The sequence below is a fragment of the Nannospalax galili genome, unplaced genomic scaffold (genome assembly GCF_000622305.1).
Source record: "Nannospalax galili isolate Female #2095 unplaced genomic scaffold, S.galili_v1.0 scaffold1609, whole genome shotgun sequence".
Lineage (NCBI taxonomy): Eukaryota > Metazoa > Chordata > Mammalia > Rodentia > Spalacidae > Nannospalax > Nannospalax galili.
Genome location: NW_008359102.1, coordinates 498,636 through 518,981, shown reverse-complemented (window position 1 = coordinate 518,981; position 20,346 = coordinate 498,636). Strand labels below are relative to the sequence as shown.

General features: G+C 34.1%; 1 protein-coding gene across 3 annotated transcripts in view; it reads left to right on the top strand.

Moving 5' to 3' along the window:
* The window catches only part of Dcc (DCC netrin 1 receptor), a 791,710-nt gene that overhangs the window by 689,278 nt on the left and 82,086 nt on the right, over positions 1-20,346 (top strand). For all 3 annotated transcript variants that reach the window (XM_029558504.1, XM_029558503.1, XM_008822828.3), the window contains exons 18-20: positions 2,468-2,575; positions 12,914-13,108; positions 18,465-18,497. In XM_029558504.1, the coding sequence (XP_029414364.1) occupies positions 2,468-2,575; positions 12,914-13,108; positions 18,465-18,497 (336 nt within the window). The remainder of the gene's footprint in view (positions 1-2,467; positions 2,576-12,913; positions 13,109-18,464; positions 18,498-20,346) is intronic.

Here is a 20,346-nt window from a genome sequence, read left to right as displayed (position 1 = left end):
TAATACATTATATAATATAATTTCTTCTTAAATGTATACTTCATAAAGAAAGGAATACTTAACTACATTGTGAGTGGGTCATCTGGTACCCATTGCAGAGACACCCAAAATAAGGGAAGAGTATTAACTGGTGTCAGAAAGGTGTGTTCCGGGGACACTCAGGGATAGCACGAAGTCACTGGAACGCAGTATTCATGGGCAGCAGGGAAACAAGTTGATCAAATAAAGTATAAAACCTAGAAGTCCTAGAATTTATTTCTTATTTATAGTTAATCTGCAGAGCATGAGAAATCAATGAAGGATTTCTTTTTAATATACATTCACTTTTGTTTTGTTTGACAAATAATTTGGATGTGCATATGGGACACATTGTGATATTTTGATGTGTCTATACATTGTAGAAGAATTTGATCAGCTGCATATAAATATATATGTGTGTGTGTGCACCAAATTATTAAATCATCACCTTTGTGACTGACTGTTACAAATGTATTATGTCAACATTTTTTACACAAATATTATAATTTGAAATATATAATGTTATAATAATATAACTGTGATAGTAGTGCACAAAACTTCTCTGGTCTAGATATATCGTTGTATATTTGATCAATATGAGCCTCTTTTCCAACAGTACTTCTACCCTCAGCCTCAGGTAACTTTCTAGAGGAGACCAGAGGTGTACTGCATGACTTCCCTTATATCATGAGAGTCATTAAGCCCATATTCCTTCCCAGATATTTAGGGACCCATATAGAGTTTATATGGCACTCCCAAATGTTTGAGTTACTAATTCCATTGACACCATTTCTAATCAACATCCATACAACTTAAGGGTAAAGACAGGCATGGCATTTGAAATAGGTTAGTTAGTAGACTGCTTGTTTTTTCAGCACCACCTCTTTAGTGTGTTATTTTGATTGCAAAAGTTCATGGTATATTTCCTAAATAAACAACAATTTGAATTTAAAACCAAAGATACATTTATTAAAAGAAACAACACTGATTTTTTATTTAGCGCGTCAGATCTTTTCATTTCTTTCATAATTTAAAATATTATTTTTATGTTTTATATAATATAAATAAATTTCTGACTATATCTAAATTTCCTATTCATGGCCTATAAAATATATTGAATGAACTCCCTAAGAGAATAATCCTTCTTTAAGAGCATTATCTCTCTGGTATTTGGCTGTAAAAATGTGCTTCTCTTACAGTAATGCCCCTGATGTTTTCTTCTCTCCATCCTAGCCTCCTCTCCTTCTTCATATCCTCCTCTTCCACTTCTTTAGGTTCACTGCTTTCTTTATTTTTCTTTGAAAGGTTAAGTACGTTTAGTGCATTTTCAACATATCAAAACTACTGAAATTGTGATTTACCTGGAATCCCAATGGCCTTTAAGGATCCAGGAATTGGAAAGATATTGATATGATAGACAGAAATGATTGGCATCATTTTTCTTTGGTTCAAAAGTTTAACTACACAGGAAGAGATACCAGAAAGAGGCTGAAGCCGGAACTTGTACTACATGACATTTGGAAGAAGCAAGGTAATAGAGTGAAGATGGCTTCAAGCTTAGAGATCAAGCTCTGTTTGTCTTATAATACACTGAAGTTCTATTTGGAGACAAAATATTCTTACAGAACCCAAACACAGAGCACAGATACACTCTGAATCTGCCTTGCCAAACCAATGGCAATAAAGAGACTGTAGATAATGCATTTGGAACCTAGAAGGAAAACTGTCTTTCGAAGGGTGAGAAATGGACCAGAAGAGATCTGGCAGATACTGGACTGGCAGAGACCATTTGGTTTCATCTTTAGAATATATTTAAAATTTCTTATTCACAATATAAAGAACAAACATATCCAAGGAGGGTAGGTAGGATTTCTTATTTCATTCCAGACTGGTGCAAAGACAATCACAGATTCCTTGCCTCTTCTATTTGTTTCTGCATTTCCAGTCTCATTTATTAAATGCCTTATGTCTCACTTAAGCTACAATTTTAAACTAGAATTTTTGCTGCTCTTTCTTCTTAAAAAGAAGTATAGAATGAGGATTTTTTTTTTGCTTTTGTTAATTCAATTTTAAACTATAGTTGTAACAAAATCCCTAATGAAAGACATGAAGTCGTCAAATTACTAAGTTTGCATTTCCATATGTACAAATATCAGTGTGAGCTCGCTTGAAACTACCTACCATATTTTTTACATCCACGTTTTCTCTCCTTACTCACATCATTAGAAGTCATTGAACTTCTATGATGAAAACCATCCATTAATGAAAACCGTTAATTTCTATATCTTTGCTTATGTAATTTAAGTTCTTGAAATAAATGTGAATGGAAAAATAAACATGATACACTTGATGATTGAGCCTGAGTGTCAGCATCATGACTGTAAGTCCCACCAGCGCCTGTTTCCTTTCACAACTAATGACAAGACCTTGTCTCTGTCTCATCTCACAGCCCCAACCTCTGCTCCCAAGGATCTGACAGTCATTACTCGGGAAGGGAAGCCTCGCGCAGTCATTGTGAGCTGGCAGCCTCCCTTGGAAGCCAATGGGAAAATTACTGGTAAGCATCCAGCTTTCTTCCCTGCTTGCCTGCCTTGGCCTTTGTTGTTTACCTCATAGCTGCCCTTGCCTTTTGTGTGGTAGTCTCTCTGTCTCAGCATCTCAGTTCATCTCCTCACCTTTTCCAATTGGCTCCTCTTGCTCCATTCTGAGGTTCAGCCTCTAATGGTGCATACAAATATGTGCACATACATATTTCCTTTGGGTTGCTTTGTGAATGATGTATACTTCAATTAGGATAGGCCTTTTGTTTTCAATTCTATGGAGTATTAAGACAACAGTCTTAAGGAGGGTATGTGCATATAAATGGCTTAAAGGAAGCTGGTTGTTTGGCAACTATAAAATATAAAACGTCCCTAATGATCTTATATTTTTATACAACACATATAAAGGTTTGTCTGGAGATTTTTAATTTCTGTCTTGGCTTTTAGCTTCTTACTTAAATCATAAGATTCAGAAAATATTTAATATTAACTGACAGAAATTTAACATAATATTTCACAGTGACAGATTTTATTTTGCCAAATATTACTGATAACCTCAATGCCTAATTAAAGCATCCATTAGAAGCATGCAGTGTTAATTTAGTATGAAAAATATAATGGCATTCTATTAGAAATTTTGTACTTAAACGGTCACTTTAGGTTTTTAATAGATGTCTCCATAGCATATAATTATTAGGAAAAATATTATATAACTCAACATGTGCACATTAACTTGAACCATTGGGTTAGAAACATATAAGTATCTCCTGTTTTTTGTGCACACAAGAGGTAGATAGCAATGTAATAAACTGACAGAGTGACTGAGTCCCTATCTGATAAGGGTAAACATGGTAAGCACGGTTTCAGATGGCATCCTAGCTTTATCTGTTATGTTCTGAATTTTACAAAATGAAGAAATGACACGAAGCTTCCAAATATGATTGAAATTTAAGTTGAAGATTTGTTTCTTTAGGAAATTGCTCTTAGAGCTGCAATAACAAACAGAATTTTTATATGAGCTGACAAATATCGAAAAAAGCAGAGGCATAAAATCTCTCCAGCATCTTCTGTGATCAGTTGTCAGTGTGCCAGGTCTTTAAAAACTCAGACTGGTTCATTGCAATTTTCTTTTATTCTCCTTTCTTAGAGTTATGGTCTATTTTCACTGGTTCTGTTTCAGTACTTTTGTAGATTTTGATTTATTTATATTTTATTTCATTATAAAGTTATTTATAAGCATATGGTAAATCATACATAATACTTTAAGGAAAACAGAATAGAAATTATCTAAATGAAGACAAGATATGATAGAAAAATATTTTCAGCAAAGACTAAAATAAATCATGTTCTCCAGTATTAAACTCTTCACTCTTGCTTAAATAAATCTTTTTAAACTGTCAAAATTAACAACAAGATATGTTTGTTTTCAAACTCTGTAAAAAAGCTTAATTTTGCTTTATCATGGCAAAAACTAGCAGTGGGCCAATATTAAGAAAATTCACCTTCTTTTTAAACCTAACCCTCAGGTATGACCCTGAAAATCAACTTGGGAAGAATATCTGGATTGGAGTCCCTCTTCCCAATGTGGCCATGCTGAATATGTCACCTGTTTCTTCATTATTGTCCTCTGCAGGCACCTGCACTCATGTACATACACACACACACACACACACACACACACACACACACACACACAATTAATCTTAGCAATTTAATTCTAGGTCTAAAATTTCAGTGCATATAGAAAAAATATGTCTATGTAATTCATTTAGCGTTACCTGTTTAATTGTTCTCATAAATCAAAATTCATCCTTTCATATAGGCAAAGTTGAAGTATCAGAGATATTTAAAAGACTTTATTTACTAAGACAAAATTGTGATTATCAAGTTCAGATACTTTATGATACAGAGGAAAATGGGGTCTCCCTTGTGACACAAAAGTATAACTCTCACCTAAAAGGGAATAAGAGTTTATTCTGGAGCCAAATATGAGTGACGATGGCCCAGGAACAGAGATTCAGGTTACCCTAAATTACATGTCCCAGTGTAGTAACAGTTACATTATGGTTTTATAGTAACAAAACAAAGAAAAGCCACAAATGAAGACACTTTTCAAATGCGTTGGTATCGGATACATTCAGTTTTCAGGTCATAGCAAAGCAGGGAGAGAAGGGCTGTTTCTATTATAGGTTTCAGATGCTATCTGATGACATTCTTAGCCTTTTGATTGGTGGTCTGCTGAGTTAATACATTTTATTACTCACAAGAATGTTAATTCAGAAACAGAGGTAGGCAAGATGGCTATTTATGGGGTTAAAGATGTCCCCAGATAATTTGTGAAAAGGCTATGGGTCTGCAACATTCCAAACTCTCCACAGTCATTTATGTTTATCAGTTGGTCAGCCTTGCAGGAAATTCAACTCAGGATAAAGGAGTTCTTTCTGGGAATTTTCTTTCACACCCTTAAGAGTTCTTAGTCTCATTCATAAAAGAATGTAAGAATGAACTCAAAGGGAAGCTTAAAGACAATTTTATTAGAACTTAAAGAAGAACCCTCAAAGCAGGCAAGCTGTAAATCATCGCAGCTCCCTAGAGGGAGCTAACTCAGATCACCCCAGTGCGTACATTCTCTGATCACAGAGAGTCACATATTTCAGAAAAAAAAAATATAGTTCAAAATACAATGAACAGTTACAATATACTTGGTGTTATGCTAAAAGCAGTTATGTAGTAACTAATTGTATATTCCTATTGTTCTACTGTGAAATTGTGAGATTCGGGCTTATAGGAGTAATTCACATAAAGGCCAAGAAGCCAGATACAGCAAGCTAAGAAGGTCCATGCTCAGCTATCTTATATCTGACTCAAGCTAACTAGTGTCCTACTGCCTTATATCAGGAGTTTTAGTTTTATTCATATTAAGAAGGATTCAGTACGCTATTTTCAAATGTTCCACATGTGATTTGAATGAACAGCAAGATATTTGAAACTGCTCTAAATAAAGGCAGTTAGTGTTAGGAACCAACAAGGACAGAAAGTTAGGTCTTTCTGAGGTCATTTCCTGTCTTGACCATGTCGGAGCTAATGATAAACTATTTTCTGCATCCTTAGCTATTCTGTGCCAATTCCTCTGCCTTGAAATTCTCTTCTCTCTTGACTTGTTAAATGACCAAACCACTTTACTTCCCAATTTTGGACAGTTGTCCCAACTATTGTTTAAGTGGTATTTCCAAGAATATAGGTCTTTTTTCCCTTATATTAATTTAACTAATAATATGTCTGTGCTAGTCTGGGCACCAGTAAAGACCCACTAGCATGTTCACATCTTTAACTCAGAATATCTGAACAAAATATTCAACTACACATCACACATTTCTCTGTGCCAGTCTTACAGTCACTCCCTTTTTAGTCTCCTGCTCCTGCTGAATCTGTAAATTTTCCTCCATTTCTCACCACAAGCTGTCTGATAGCACATTACTATACCCTGTAGTAGTTTATAAGACAAAAAAGATAGACTAAGCTAGGCACTCACATTAGACTCAAATCTATCTAAATGTTCTTACTCCGACAATTTCAAAAGCCTCCAGAGTTTATCCAGTTGCAAAAGTTGAAAACTTTGAAACCTGGACATCTTCCTCTTAATCCCCTTGCATATAATTGTGACAGAATATCTAAATATCTAAACATTTGAATTTTCTCTAACATGTTTTCCCAATAGCAATAGTTTCATATTTATTAAGTACAGAATATTTGTTTAATATATTAATCATGGAATTGTTGTTAAATATATTCCCTCTGACTTGAAACCAAACTTCCAAATCTTAAGATACTTCTTTTAAATTTATTGTGAAGTAATGATAATAAAAGTTTTAATATGTAACAGTTACTAAACAGAATATATATATATATATAGAGAGAGAGAGAGAGAAATACCATTATTGTGTTATTAAAAAACACCACCCTGTTTTCAGAAATGGAAACACACTTTCATTCAGCAGAGTTGGTAAAGGTGCACAACCAGTAAACGATGGAACTATGACTTGAGATCAGGTCACCCCAAAGCCAGAGCCTTCAACTTTCGACCAGAGAGGAGAAAATGGACCCTTCTTTCCTTATGTGCACTCTTCCATATACAGTTACCACAATGAGTTCTTGCAAGATGCAGGGAGACATAAAGTGCTGAGCTCTTGGTTGGTAGGGGGTTCTGTGATATAGCTTAGTTTTCCTTGTACTGAGCAGTCTATCTGATCTGTGGGAGGGAATCAATAATGAATAGGGAAATGAGTTTAAAGAACAAAAACAGAGTAGAGAGGTAGAATTAAACAAATTCTGACGGTTTGCTTCTGGAATTATAACTACCTGTTTATATAAATAAAATCATAATGATTTCCATGTGATATTACATTTTATGCTTATTAGACAAATGTGACTTCAAGATAAGAGTTGCTAGTGGTGTTAACCATCACAGAAGAGCCTACAAACTATGATAGCACAGAATACCTTACAATGTGATCAGTTATAGTGACTAAAGGAACAAAATGAGATAGAGAAAAGAACAAGACAGACACTGGGAAGCAGATATGCTAGCGTGGAAAGATAGTTGATGAACTGATCATTTGTTCCCAACCCATGTGGTTGTGAAAATCTCCAATATAATACTTCACTGATGAATTCAATATCTTCAAACTATACCAAATTTGCACATTCAAATGAAGCTCTGTGTTTTCCCCAAGACCATTTTTAAAGATTGAATGATGTCATCTGTTGTCCGGGTTAATACTCAAAATGAAGATTTTAAAGCTTAGAATCCTCATTATCATAAGAAATTGATGAAATACTAATTTTGAATTTTCAGAGCATAAGACTTACAGTATTGACTTTAGCTAATTGAGTACATTTTTAAAATCTTCAATGAAGCTGGGCATGGTGGTGCATGCCTTTAGTCCCAGCACTTGGGAGGCAGAGGCAAGTGGATCTCTGTGATTTCAAGGCCAGCCTGGTCTACATAGCAAGTTCCAGGCCAGCTGGGGCTACAGGGAGACCTGTCTCAAAAACAAAACAAAACAAAACTTCAGTGAGTAATTTTTACATGGATAAATCACAATGTGGGCAAATACTTTGTTTTCCTTTGATAAATGAGGAAAGTCAAAATATAGCTGGTCTGGAAGGAAGAACAGTTCTCCAAAGTTTCAGATCCATCATGCCCTTACAGCAGCCCCAGAAAACATTATTAATTTCATTTAAAGGCATGAATCCAAAATGTCTGCATATGCGGGCTAAAGAACTTCATTTAGTAAGTGAGCTTCAGTACCTATTATGTGAAAATGATTTTATTAAATTTTCTGAGGAATAAAAATGTAATATAAGATATGACCCCTGAACTAAAGAAATGTTTCCATCCTTTGGAAAAGATAAGAAATTGACATAATAAAATATTTTAAGAAACCTTGCCAGTACCAGTGTCTTCTTTTCATTGAATACAGTTCTTAGGGATAGTGATTTGGGTCAAAAATATGAGAACATTTTATTAATGTTTAAGATGGAGACAGTAGTAAATGAACAGTTGTCCATGAAAAAAGTAACTTTTTAATATGATACCCTTTTGTACTATAGTCTTCCAATTTTAATAGTTAGAGAAGAACGACTCTTTAAATTTTCACATTTGTGTTATTCTTTATTAAAACAAATCTTTCATCATCTCTGGAACTCTCAACATGTAAAGACTTTCTTATTGACATGACAACAAATGCCCAAAAGTATAAAAATCCCACAGGTGTACTAAAGCATTGCTTCCTGACCTTGGTTGTTCATGGAAATCATTTGGGGTCAAGATTATGGAAGCTATCCTTATCCCTTCTAGTTCTGATAGTACTATTACTGCATATTAATAGCATAAAACAACATATAATCTGTTATCATGTTTCTGTGTGTCTGGAATCTCTTAAATTCTCCTTCTTAGGGTCTCTCACAAGGCTATAAATCAAGATATCAGCTAAGATGAAAAATATTGGTTTTTCATTGTGTGTGACTATCAGGAGGATTTATTTCCTCATTGACTATTGGCCAGAAATCACCCTCACTTCCTGCCATCTGGTCATCTCCACTGGGTATATCCCTTTATGAAACCCACAGAGAAAACAGAGGACCTCTCCTCTATGGAGTCTTAGCAAAACAGAGATCATAATCTTACCTGACTTAATACTGAAAGAACTATTGTGTCACTTCTGTATTATGCTTGTTGGAAGCAAGACCACCCAGTAGAATTTGTCTAAGCTCAGCTGAAAAGCATTATACAAAGGTATGAACATGAGAGGGAAGGATAACTGCTTCTTCAAAGACTGTTAACCAAAGAATTAGTATTAAATCAGAAAAGCCAGCCTTAGGGTCTATTTTTATAATTTGTATGCATTCTTCAGGTCATTACTATGATAGACAGGTTTGGGAAATACAAACAAAGAAAAGGTGAAGATTATGACAAAATAGATTCAAGTTTTAAGTACCGGTCCTTAGTGAACTGGGATTCTTAACATTGGATTTTGTTACATTGCTTAATTCTACAGATCTATAAGGAAGAAAATCCAGTTCAGAGCCCATATGCAATTCTGTAAGACCCTGTGATTAGTGATACGGAACCATAAATGCTTTCCAATAGCCAAATATAAGACTTACATAAAGTAAGCTCATGATTAAGGAAGATTTTGTATGTCAGAAGCCCCTTAAGCTAGGCTTTGGTGGGTGAGTATAATTTGGAATAGGAAGTAAGGGAAGATAGAATGGGGTGTGACTATGCAGGGAGGCAGAGAACTCTGAATTAACCATGGCAGAAATCTGCTACTGACAGTTTCCAGTCAAATAGAGACAAGATGGACACAAGTGGAAAGAAATGACTAATTAAGTGAAAGAAAAATTTTAAATTTTATTCATCATATGTTTTATGTGTATGAGTACTTTGCTGGAACCTATGTAGCTGCACATGTATCATGCATCATGCAATCAATGTTGCCAGATATCAGAAGAGGGCATTGGAGTCTCTGGAACTGGAGTTAAAGCCAGTTAGTTGCCATGTGGGAGCTGGAAACACAATCCAGGGCCTTCCACAAGTATAGCCAGTGCTCTTAACTGCTGAGCTCCTATAGAAAAATTTTTAAATAAAAATGATTTTCATATACTTATGTAACACAACACTATGGACTATCAATCAATCGATCTATATCTCTATCTATAATGAGACTTATAAAAAATAAGAAATTAATTTACAAAGATATTTGAAATATATAAGTATAAATGGGTACATTGTAGCCTGTTTGATATAATTATCACTATAGAATTTTGAGAGAATTAAAGGTTAAAACCATCCTCATAGAACAAAAATATACAATATTAGCCCTTTAGAGCTTCATCTGGTAATGTAATATAAAAATACTGATACTTTTCAGCCTAAGCAAATGCTGAAGGTCTGTTTAGGTTTGTTATATATAAAGGATGAGACAAAAATAATAGATGCATTATCTTAAAATTTCTAATGTCATAGTTTAGTCAACTAGTTTAAGAAACAAAATATAAATCTAGTCAATGTTTATCTGAGAATATTTGGTTCTTTACCCAAGCCTTGTCTATATAGCACATGATAATTAAAAGTATCAGACTGGTGGAACTAACCTTATTGGATGTTTACCAGCCATTGTTTGAGGCCTATACTAAATGTGGTCAGAGAGACTTAAAGAACAGTTTTTGCCCCTTGCCCTCCAAGGTCGACCAAGTTCCAGGGGAGTGTGGAACCTCTCTCAAAATGTCCTGTAAATGTGGTGAGTCACCTGTCCTCTTGTTTAGGGAGGACATGGAGACCCCACGAAATGGACTTTAACCAGTGTCCACTCTACAAAGAGGAGGGTCAATTTAGAGGAAACATCTCATTCATGCTTCCAAGTGAAGGCAGACATGATCGAACAGGACCTTTGACTTATCTTCACATAGATGGAACTGGTAAAAGAAAGGAGCCAGGAGCTCCTCCCAAGTCCATGTGACCCCTGAGGAAGAGATCCTCCAATGACCTTAAGTATAAAAGAATAAATTGATTTATTTGGGCCAACTGTATGGTCTTAAACACCCAAAAGGAAAGTACAACCAAAGAGTAAAGTCATCAGTATACTTCTTTAAGAGTTCAAGGGAATAAATTTCCCAGACATTAGGCTTAAGTCTATATAAAAAGTTATTTAGACAATTATTTCTCATTGATTATTTTGTTCCTAACCAGAAAGTGTTGCTCAGATATAAGACTTCAAATCTTGGTCTACAACACTGTAGTGCCCACCTGTAGCTAAGGGAGACAGCCAGCTATTGTTCTAAAATGATGGATAAATTTGTTTCCTCCACCTATCTGGAAGCCTTTGAGAGGGAACTGACCCTGATTCTAACCACTCCAACAGCTATCAAAATGCCTGAAAGCAAATCCTGAATCCACCACTCTAGAGTCCATTCTTGGCAGACAAAAGAAAACTGAGGAGGAACCCAATAGAGGGATGCTTTTGGAAGCTCTTGTCAAGAAAATCCAATGGACTCTCATATGAATGTTTGAAAATTGCCTGTTCTGACTTTTTTTTAGTTCCCTGTCTAGAACTTGTAATGCTAATTACTCTTGCCTTCACTACTCCTTCACATCTCCTAGTCACAATTCAAGGACTTTCTTTTCCTCTTAGAGATTAAGAGTTATGCAATTTGGGAATCTTTTAGATAGACCCACTGAAGGGGTACTCCAATTGCCTCACCCTGTGACCTTGTTCAGCATGGAAGAAGCCAGAGCAGTCTGTGTCCCTATTCCCTATTGGCAATTTGGGTAAACCCTTCAGAGGATGGTGTAGTAAGAATAAGAGATAGGAATTGGCTAGGCAATTAGGGTAAAAAGACCCCAAAGAAAAGTAGCCAGTTTCTAGTCTAAAAGTCAAAATGTCCTTGGGACTGTTAGCAACATACTCTGTTCCAAAGGCCAAAAACCTCAAAAGTATAAAGATTAAAACGCATGTGCATCTTAGTGTCAATTGTATTAAAAATGAATTTTACTGTATGAAACTGTGTATTTTAATAATGAAACGGAGATCTCTTTTAAAGGTTAAAACCTCATTTAGTTTTATGTCTTATAGGGTTTATACGGAGTACAATATTGTGTAACTAATAATTCAACTATAAACCTAAAAATGACAGCCAATTTTGAAAGAGAAGCATCTTAGCTCCGGAAATTGTTATTGAATATGTCAATGTTGTTGCACTGAAATACCTCTTCTAATCATTTGGTTATGAAATAAATAATTATAAACTAAAAATAAAAGTAATTAAAAATTTTAAAAAATAAATGAAAGAAGAAAAAAAGAAAAGAAAAAGAAAAAAGTGATGGGGAGATATGTGAGGTGTTGGAAGGGAGGGAGTGGGCATGGATTTCATCAAAACACCTTATATGTATGTATGAAATTCCCCATAAAGTTTTTGCAAAAGTTTTAAAAAGTGATACTTTTAAACCAGTGTAAACACACAAATTAGCAAAGACCTAGTATGCATATGTTATAAAATATCTTGCTTTTTAAGTGCGTATACCAATTAGATTACCATGAGTGTGTGCTAATACCATTTGAGTACCATTCTCTAGCACAAAAAAATTATGCCATTAAATGATATCTCAAAATATTTTAGATAATAACTAAATCACCTGTAGTTCAGTGACATTTATTTGTCTACCTAGGCTTGAGTAGGGGAAATAATGCTAGAATTTTAGTAAGGTGGTAGAAAACTTCATTCTAGCTTTTTTACCAACCAGCTTAGGTCACTCTCAGCTTCATTGTTTATGAAAGGAGTCCAACACAGCCCCTGCCAATTACAGAGCCACCTCGGTGGCAAAATGTGAGCATTCATTTCTATAACACTCTGCTCATATATAGCATTTTAAACTTTCCAATATGTCTTTATTATGTAAGCCCAAGCCAAAGTAATCATTACTTATTTTCATTATTGGACTACAGTGAAAATTATACAGACGTGCTATCTCTATTTTACATTTTCATCATGTTTATATATTAGGGAAAACCAATAATCAGGATTCATCATTAGCAAAAACACCCACTTTTAAATATGGCAGATAGTTATATTTCTAATGGCCTACTCCATTTTCTGATTCCATACATTGAATCAATTATTTATCTAATCCTTGAAATATTAAAAATATCATTGCCTGCAAAAATGAACACTGTAGTTTATTGACTGTGGACATACAATGATCATTGAAAATTATTTTTGTTACATATGGGCATCTGAAAGGAGAATTACAACATTCATTCTATAAATTAAAGAAAGTTACATTTATTATGCAGCTTACATCTTGTTTTATACCATGGACAAGAACATACCAATAGATGACTGGATTATGGAAACCATCAGTGGCGATCGACTTACCCATCAAATCATGGACCTGAACCTTGACACCATGTATTACTTTCGAATTCAAGCACGGAATGCAAAAGGAGTGGGGCCCCTCTCTGATCCCATCCTCTTCAGGACTCTGAAAGGTACTAACAGCTTCCTGTTACAACTTTCCTTTCTTCTGGGATAGTCATAGAATAATTTCACAATCTGTGCTAAAAATAGCCACACACTATTTCTTTAGGCAAAAAATGAATGTGACTTTTATACTCAAAGCCAATGTGTCAAAAAAAGATATATTGTATTATCATATGTTTATACCATCAAAAAGACAGACATATTTAATTTGACTTTTTATATACAATCATTCTGTATTGATTCTGTATTGATTTCATGTATATTGTTTTTATTTGAGGTATAATGAATCTTTGGCCTTTTATATAAGGAAATAAAAATATAAATTACAATGAATAATGTGGATGACCCACTGTCGCAACTTTATTTTCCATCAAGAACTATCATTCTTATATATTAAAGGAAATTTTAACATAGTAAAACAACAGATTTAAAACAAAGTGAATACAGTTACAGAGAACCCAAAGTGGAAAAACATTTTAAAAACTCTTGTAATATTATTACTAGAAGAAAGCCCCACATTCCTGTAAGAATATAAATAACTACTCTATTTCAACATAGGAAAATGCCATTTAGAAAATACTGAGGCCAAGAGGAATGATTATATGAAAATAGTGTTCATGAAAATCCTTACTGTTTTTAAGCAGTTTTATTTTTCTACAGGACACATGTTTAAAAGAGCATGCATTAATGTTGGAAAATAATTTTCACATCCCATAACTAACATTTAAATATATATTTTTACTGCATTGTGTGCACTGTTTTACAGTAAGAGAGACATATTGAGCCTTAAATTTCTAACTACATTGTGTTTGTATGTCATGTAGAAAACATGATGATGCATCATCACAAACGAATAAGACATTAGGCATTCATGACTGACATTTTACCCATTCGTTTGACATGCTTAAAGAAGAGCTACAGCACAGCTGTATCATTGATTTCTCAATTCATTTAGAGAGGTATGCTAATAAAATGGTGGACATTGAAGTCTCATGAGTAGGCTATTCAAAAGCAGGATTTTCCTACCAGCTAATGTGAAAATTTGCCAAAATTAGACAAGCAAGCATTCATCCTAACTCTGCATGACAGTTCTTCATGTCAGAGTAGAGGTGAGGAGGGAAGTGGAGAATAAATGAGCTAATCTTTGTCCAAACGTTGAGGACTTTGTGTCTATTCGGGTTTCACGCCAAGTGAACAATCCAGAGGTAGCTCGTTGTTCATTTTGTTGGAAGCATGAAATGTATCTAGACAGCATTTTGCAAAAGCTTCAATAGAATGGTCAGCTTCATCTTTATCCAATGGCAGGTGCCACATTAATTCTGGGCTCAACAATGTATGCCAACTGAGAGAGATCACAGAGGGGTTAAAGTGATTTAAGAAATCCGAATATTTTAAACAACAGAGAAATGAATAATCACAGGACATACAGACCTGATAGCCATCCTTTAGGTTGTTTAATGAAGTTAACATGCAGTTTGTTATTGTTTACCTTAAGTGTTCTAAAATCATCTGTTAACTGATTTTTGTACATTAAAGTCAAGGCCAACAATTCTTGCTCCATGAGAATTATTTTTAAAAGCCTGATTTGATGTCATACTCAACAACAGATTTGTAAATCAATTTAATTTTGTTCATATGATTTTGTTCCTTGGCTGTATTTTAAATTACCCATAAAATGCTGATATGACCATCTTTATCAAAAACTGAAATTTTACAGTTATGTATCTTGCATGTAACTTTTAATGACAAGTATTTTACAATCAACATTCATCATAACAGATGTAAAGTCACAATGAACCACATTTACACCAAAGAGAGGAAAACCATGCATTTGCTCTAATTTAATACTTTCTCTTTTCAAAGCTGCTTCAAAGCATAAGACCTCTGTTCAGTATGTAACCTTGTTTGACAGAGAGAAAGGTTTAGATGTTTTCCTGAAGCTGAAGAAAATTCTAGTAGTCTACTGGCTAATGGGTAAATGTTTCATCGTAAATCATCCTCCAGCCAGGTGTGCACAAACCTCATTCCTTCATATTTAGGCTTTGCAAAAATAGCAGTATTTTATACTTGAGATTAGAAATTTGTCTTTTTGGTGGAAGAAGTTAACCAGAGAGGTTTAGGAGATATGATCAGTAAACACTGGTTAATTTAAAGGACATTTATAAATAGGAAGTATTATATTAGCATACACATTCATATATATGTATATATGAATGAATCTAGTTAGTTCTTTTGAATTTTTATTATAATAAGATTGAATTTGATTCTCTGACCACATAGAGGTTTACAAATACCTACCTGCCTTCCCCATTTGCTTTCCAGACTCCCAACTAGAAACTCTCACACTGCTCACATTGGAATCTAAGTGTGTTCTCTCCAGGAAATTTTACATTTCTTGTTTGCCAATATGTGATAGGGAGGAAGGATACATTCAATGTAGCAGGCCACAGAAAGTTTCTATAGCAGGAGACAGTCATTTCCTATACCCAAAGGAGCAGACTGTTCAGCAGTGAATGCTCAACACAAAATTATCTATTCTCTGGACATCCTTAACTGATAGGTCAAAATGTGCCTCTCCTCCATTAAAAATAAAATACACTGAAAGCAGCATGCTAGTGTATGGGAAAATGGTTCAAATTATATTTTGATGAAATACATGATTTTTTATGACATGACATGAAAAATTGACAATTCAAATCACAAACCACAAGTCTTTGATAGAAGATAGCTATTGAAATTCATTTGGTCTCTTTTGGGAAATTCTCTTCAGTCAGCAATTATTTTTTAACATTCCGTGCTACTCTAACAGAAAAGAAAAAATAGAAGACATAAGATATTTATTTGTCACTTACTAACAATAGCTTAGGCTTCAGGTAACGCATGTAATATGATTAGCAATAAAGAGAAAATCAAAGGATGAAGTTGAGGTACACTTAGCTTCCTTCTCTCTCTCATTTTCCTCTTTTGATACCATTTCAAATAGTTCTACACTAGATATAAGGTGCTTGATTAGGACATGTTGAAGACTGTGTTCCAACTGCCATACTCGTCCACCACCAGGCATTGTGCCTACTCATGTCCCTGACAAATTTCACTTCCTTCTTGCTGGAAGTCTGGAATTGTGGTTCTGAAAACCCAGTGTCCTTCTTCAAAAGCTGCATAAGGACCTTTGTTAAAACTACTGTTACTCTCTATATAGATGATATTTCGTGCAATGACCTGTCAAAAGCATGTCATCATCAAACCCTCAATACTATAATACGAATATTTTGAAACATCATTAATTATTAATTGGAAATGGGAAGAAAGTTAACATAAAAATTAAATTATGATTAGATAATAAAAATTAGATTAGAAAGACAAGTAAATTTTTTAAGCTTTAGAGTTTAAAATTTTGAGACTATAGAGACATTTGTAAAACACATTTTAAGCTGCCCAGAGGACAGAACCTTAAATACTTAAACACCTCAAAATCAACAAGCTCCATATATCTGCTGGGTAGTACAACTCCTGTGGATAGCTATCCTGTGTAGCATAACTATAATTTAGATCTTATATTTAGTTATTAACTTAAAAACAATAATACTAATAATAAAATAGATGATAAGAAATTTGGGAAAGTCTATTCCCAAACTCAAGGAGCTGTGTATATTAAACTTGAGCCAGTTTTGCTCATCTATCATGTCTAAATAAAAAATGTTTATTTTTAGAAAGTAACCAGTATATATATATATATGTGTAACCACATATATATATGTGTGTGTGTGTATGTGATGCATTGATAGAATGTGGGCTTTTCCAGTGGATAGACCCACCCTGAAGGACATTGGAGACACAAATTAGACTATAGACCTTGATTTATACACATATATCATATATATATGTGTGTGTGTGTATGTGTGTGTGTGTTTGTATAGCATATATACATAATTTTCTAGAGAGAAATTGAAAATTTATATCCTAAGGCATATTAAGATAACTTTTCATAGAATATATTGACATATTGTTTTAAAATATGAAAGCAATTATAACAGATCTCTGGTCTGGAAATCTGTCCCATGATGATTTAAAACCTGTTTATCTGAAAGAGGACTTTTATTGACCATCATTAATTAAGCATTTTGGTTTTGTGGATTCTTTATTGCTCCTTTGTTTTGAAAAGGAAGTCTCCGGGTGCTGAGAAAGCTGTGTGGGTAAAGGTACTTGGTACACAGGCCTGATACACCTGAATTCTGTCCCTGGAACCCTTCCACCATGGGTTCCAGGGTGGGACAACTCCTGAAAGTTGTCCTCTGACCTCTTCTGCACCATGACATGTACACACACACACACACACACACAGAAAATAATAGTAATAATAATAATAATAATAAGCACTGCTACTATTACCCATAATAATAAATTTAAAATGAAGGACCAACATCTTTTAGTATTTGCTCTAGTTTATTTATTCAAACAACAATTGATTTGCAACGAGATTGCCACACAAAGAGAGAGGATGATGTTCTAGAGTACCGCCTTTGACAAATCTCTGTGTAACATTAAATAACACAAATTCAAGAAGTATTTAATTTCGTCTGATTAAAGAAGCCAGGCTGGAGAGATGGCTCAGCAGTTAAGAACACTGGTTGTTCTTGCAGAAGACCTGGGTTCAAATCCCAGCACTCACATGGCATCTAACAACTGTCCATAACTCCAGTTCCAGGAGATCTGACAGCCTCTTCTGTCTTCCACAGGCATTGCACGACATGGGTTGCAGTTACCTACATACAGGCAATACACGCATGCACATAAAATAAAGTAAAATAAAATTTAAAAAAAACAGAGAGAAAAAGAAGCCAAATTTAAGCACTGTAGAGACTTTTTAATTTTAAAAAGTAGCTTGGGGCATTATTTGTAACTCATTTGAAGTTTTGAACAAGTTAATACACACTTCACTAGACCTAAAAATTTATAAAATAATTATGGTTATTCCATATTGATTATATCTCATTATTTTAGCCTGTTCATCTAAAAATTGGCTATGTTCTCTTGTTTAAAAAAATAGCAAAAAATAAATAGCTCCCTGAACTTACTTAAAATATGGATAAGTGATAATTACTTGGTAATTACATCCATTTTGTTTTATTATTTATCCCAATTTAATTAAAATTACACAAAGCCATTCTGAGTTTATGTTTAGAAAAAATGTGACAAATATATTTCAGAAGATAATAATATAAAAAGAACATTATTTTCAGGGTGTTTTTTTCTCCTTGACTACTTACACAATGTAAATAATCACAGAACTCTGGGCTTGATATACCAGCTTTTTTGTGAAGAACTGTCAAAAGCTAATAAAATTATTTCTTTTTCTCTCCACAGTGGAACATCCTGACAAAATGGCTAATGACCAAGGTATGGTGGCTCAGTCTGTCATTGTTTCCCTCCTTGGATCAGTTGTATCTGTTCGAAACGTCAGTCATTACTCTATATTCCTCCTTTCACCTGGGCCATACACCTGATAGAGCAGACACACTGGCATGATTAATCTTGTTAATGAAGTTCTGCTTGGCTGAGGCTGTGTGTCTGATAGGGAAGATGTAAATTTTCTTGAGAGGAAATTGTTTTGTCTCTATTCTGAAGGACCAATTAAAATGTCAAGCTTCTTTGTATGAAATAAATTTTTAGTCTCTGTCTGCACTTCTGAATAATTCACATTAAGTATAATTAAGCTCAGCATAATTTTCAAGCTGCTCTTGCACCTTTTCATGAGCTATGGATTAAAGTTCTGCTGTGCTACATAAATCATGTGTGCTTTCCTTTGCAATGAGATTCCTTTAATAAATAAAAACAAAGTTGGGTCAACTTTTTTAGGTATTACCATTGTTCGTTTTGAAGCCAGGGGTCAGTCGTTCATCCTGTGAATCAGATGCTGGTCTCATTTCAGTATTCTTTCTTCCTTTTTTTTTTAACTAAAAGCTGATTTTTTTTAGAAAACCAGAAATGGTTTTATACAATGGAAAATGGAGACAAATACAAATTATCTTTGAAGTCAAATGTAGATAGGAATTTTCCACTAACATAATTTGTAGAGTGATTGATAAATTAGGATTCCATTATCTTTATACTGAAGAAAGGAAAGTTGATGATTTTTATTTGGGGGGGTGCTATATTCATTTGAGATGGGGGTTGGAGGTCCTTGAAACTGTTTGCATTGTTGTTTCCTGAGTTTGTGCTTTCAGATTTTCCAATAGTTTGCCTCTTGTTGGGGGCGAGGATATAATGGATGCATTATCCACAGAACCCACTCACACTGTGCCTCGAATCTGGGTATTGACTCTTTACTAGTAGCTGATTATTGCCTACCTGAGTAGTATTTTTCTAAGGATCCTATGTTTAGGGTTTTTTTCTTGGTTCCTGTTAGACAGGTCTATTAAATAGAATGTGACTAGAGGTTCACATGTGAAATAATCAAAGATACCCTACATAAAAATATTTGCACAGGGTCAATCTGGCTGCTTGTTTGCTTCCACTGAAAAAATTCTTATAAGAGCAATATCTGCTATAGATTAATATTTGTACTAACATTAATGATGAGCAACCATCACTTAGCATATATTTACCTAAGTTAATGAAGTATTAGAATTGGGAAAGTAGAAACACAGAAGAATTAGTTATAAGATAATTATTTTAGTTTTGAATTATATTTAGACAAAACAGATATATAAGATGTGATATGAATAGCAGAAATTTAAAGAGTAATTTAACTAGTTATAACATAAGTTTGTTAGCCACGTACATGACAACTTTCTCAGACATCTGAGGAAATGGATCCCCAATTCTTTCTGGATGCTTCTTTGTTTTTGTTATTAGTTTTCCATATAACTTTTTGTTTAATATTATTATGATTTTGAATATTGGTGCAAGGGATTGATCCTAGGGCTTTGCAGCTACTAACAACATGACTGCCCTCTGAGGTACAATCACTTGTCTATTTTTATTTTAAGCTATTAAATGTACATTTTGCTAATTTGGCATTTGCTAAAAGGCAAATAAATGATTCACCACCTTTCTCACAATGCTCCCTCATCTCTCCTTGAGTCTTACTCAGATTTTGACAAATTCAGTGAAATCGGGTCAATTTTCTTCAGTCTAATGCTCTCCCAACTGAGCTATTTCGGCGCTGTTAAATCAGGTCAATTTTCAAGAACAAAAGGGATTTTAAGTTCTAGTCCCACTGGCTGTGTCTAAAAAAGCCATAAGA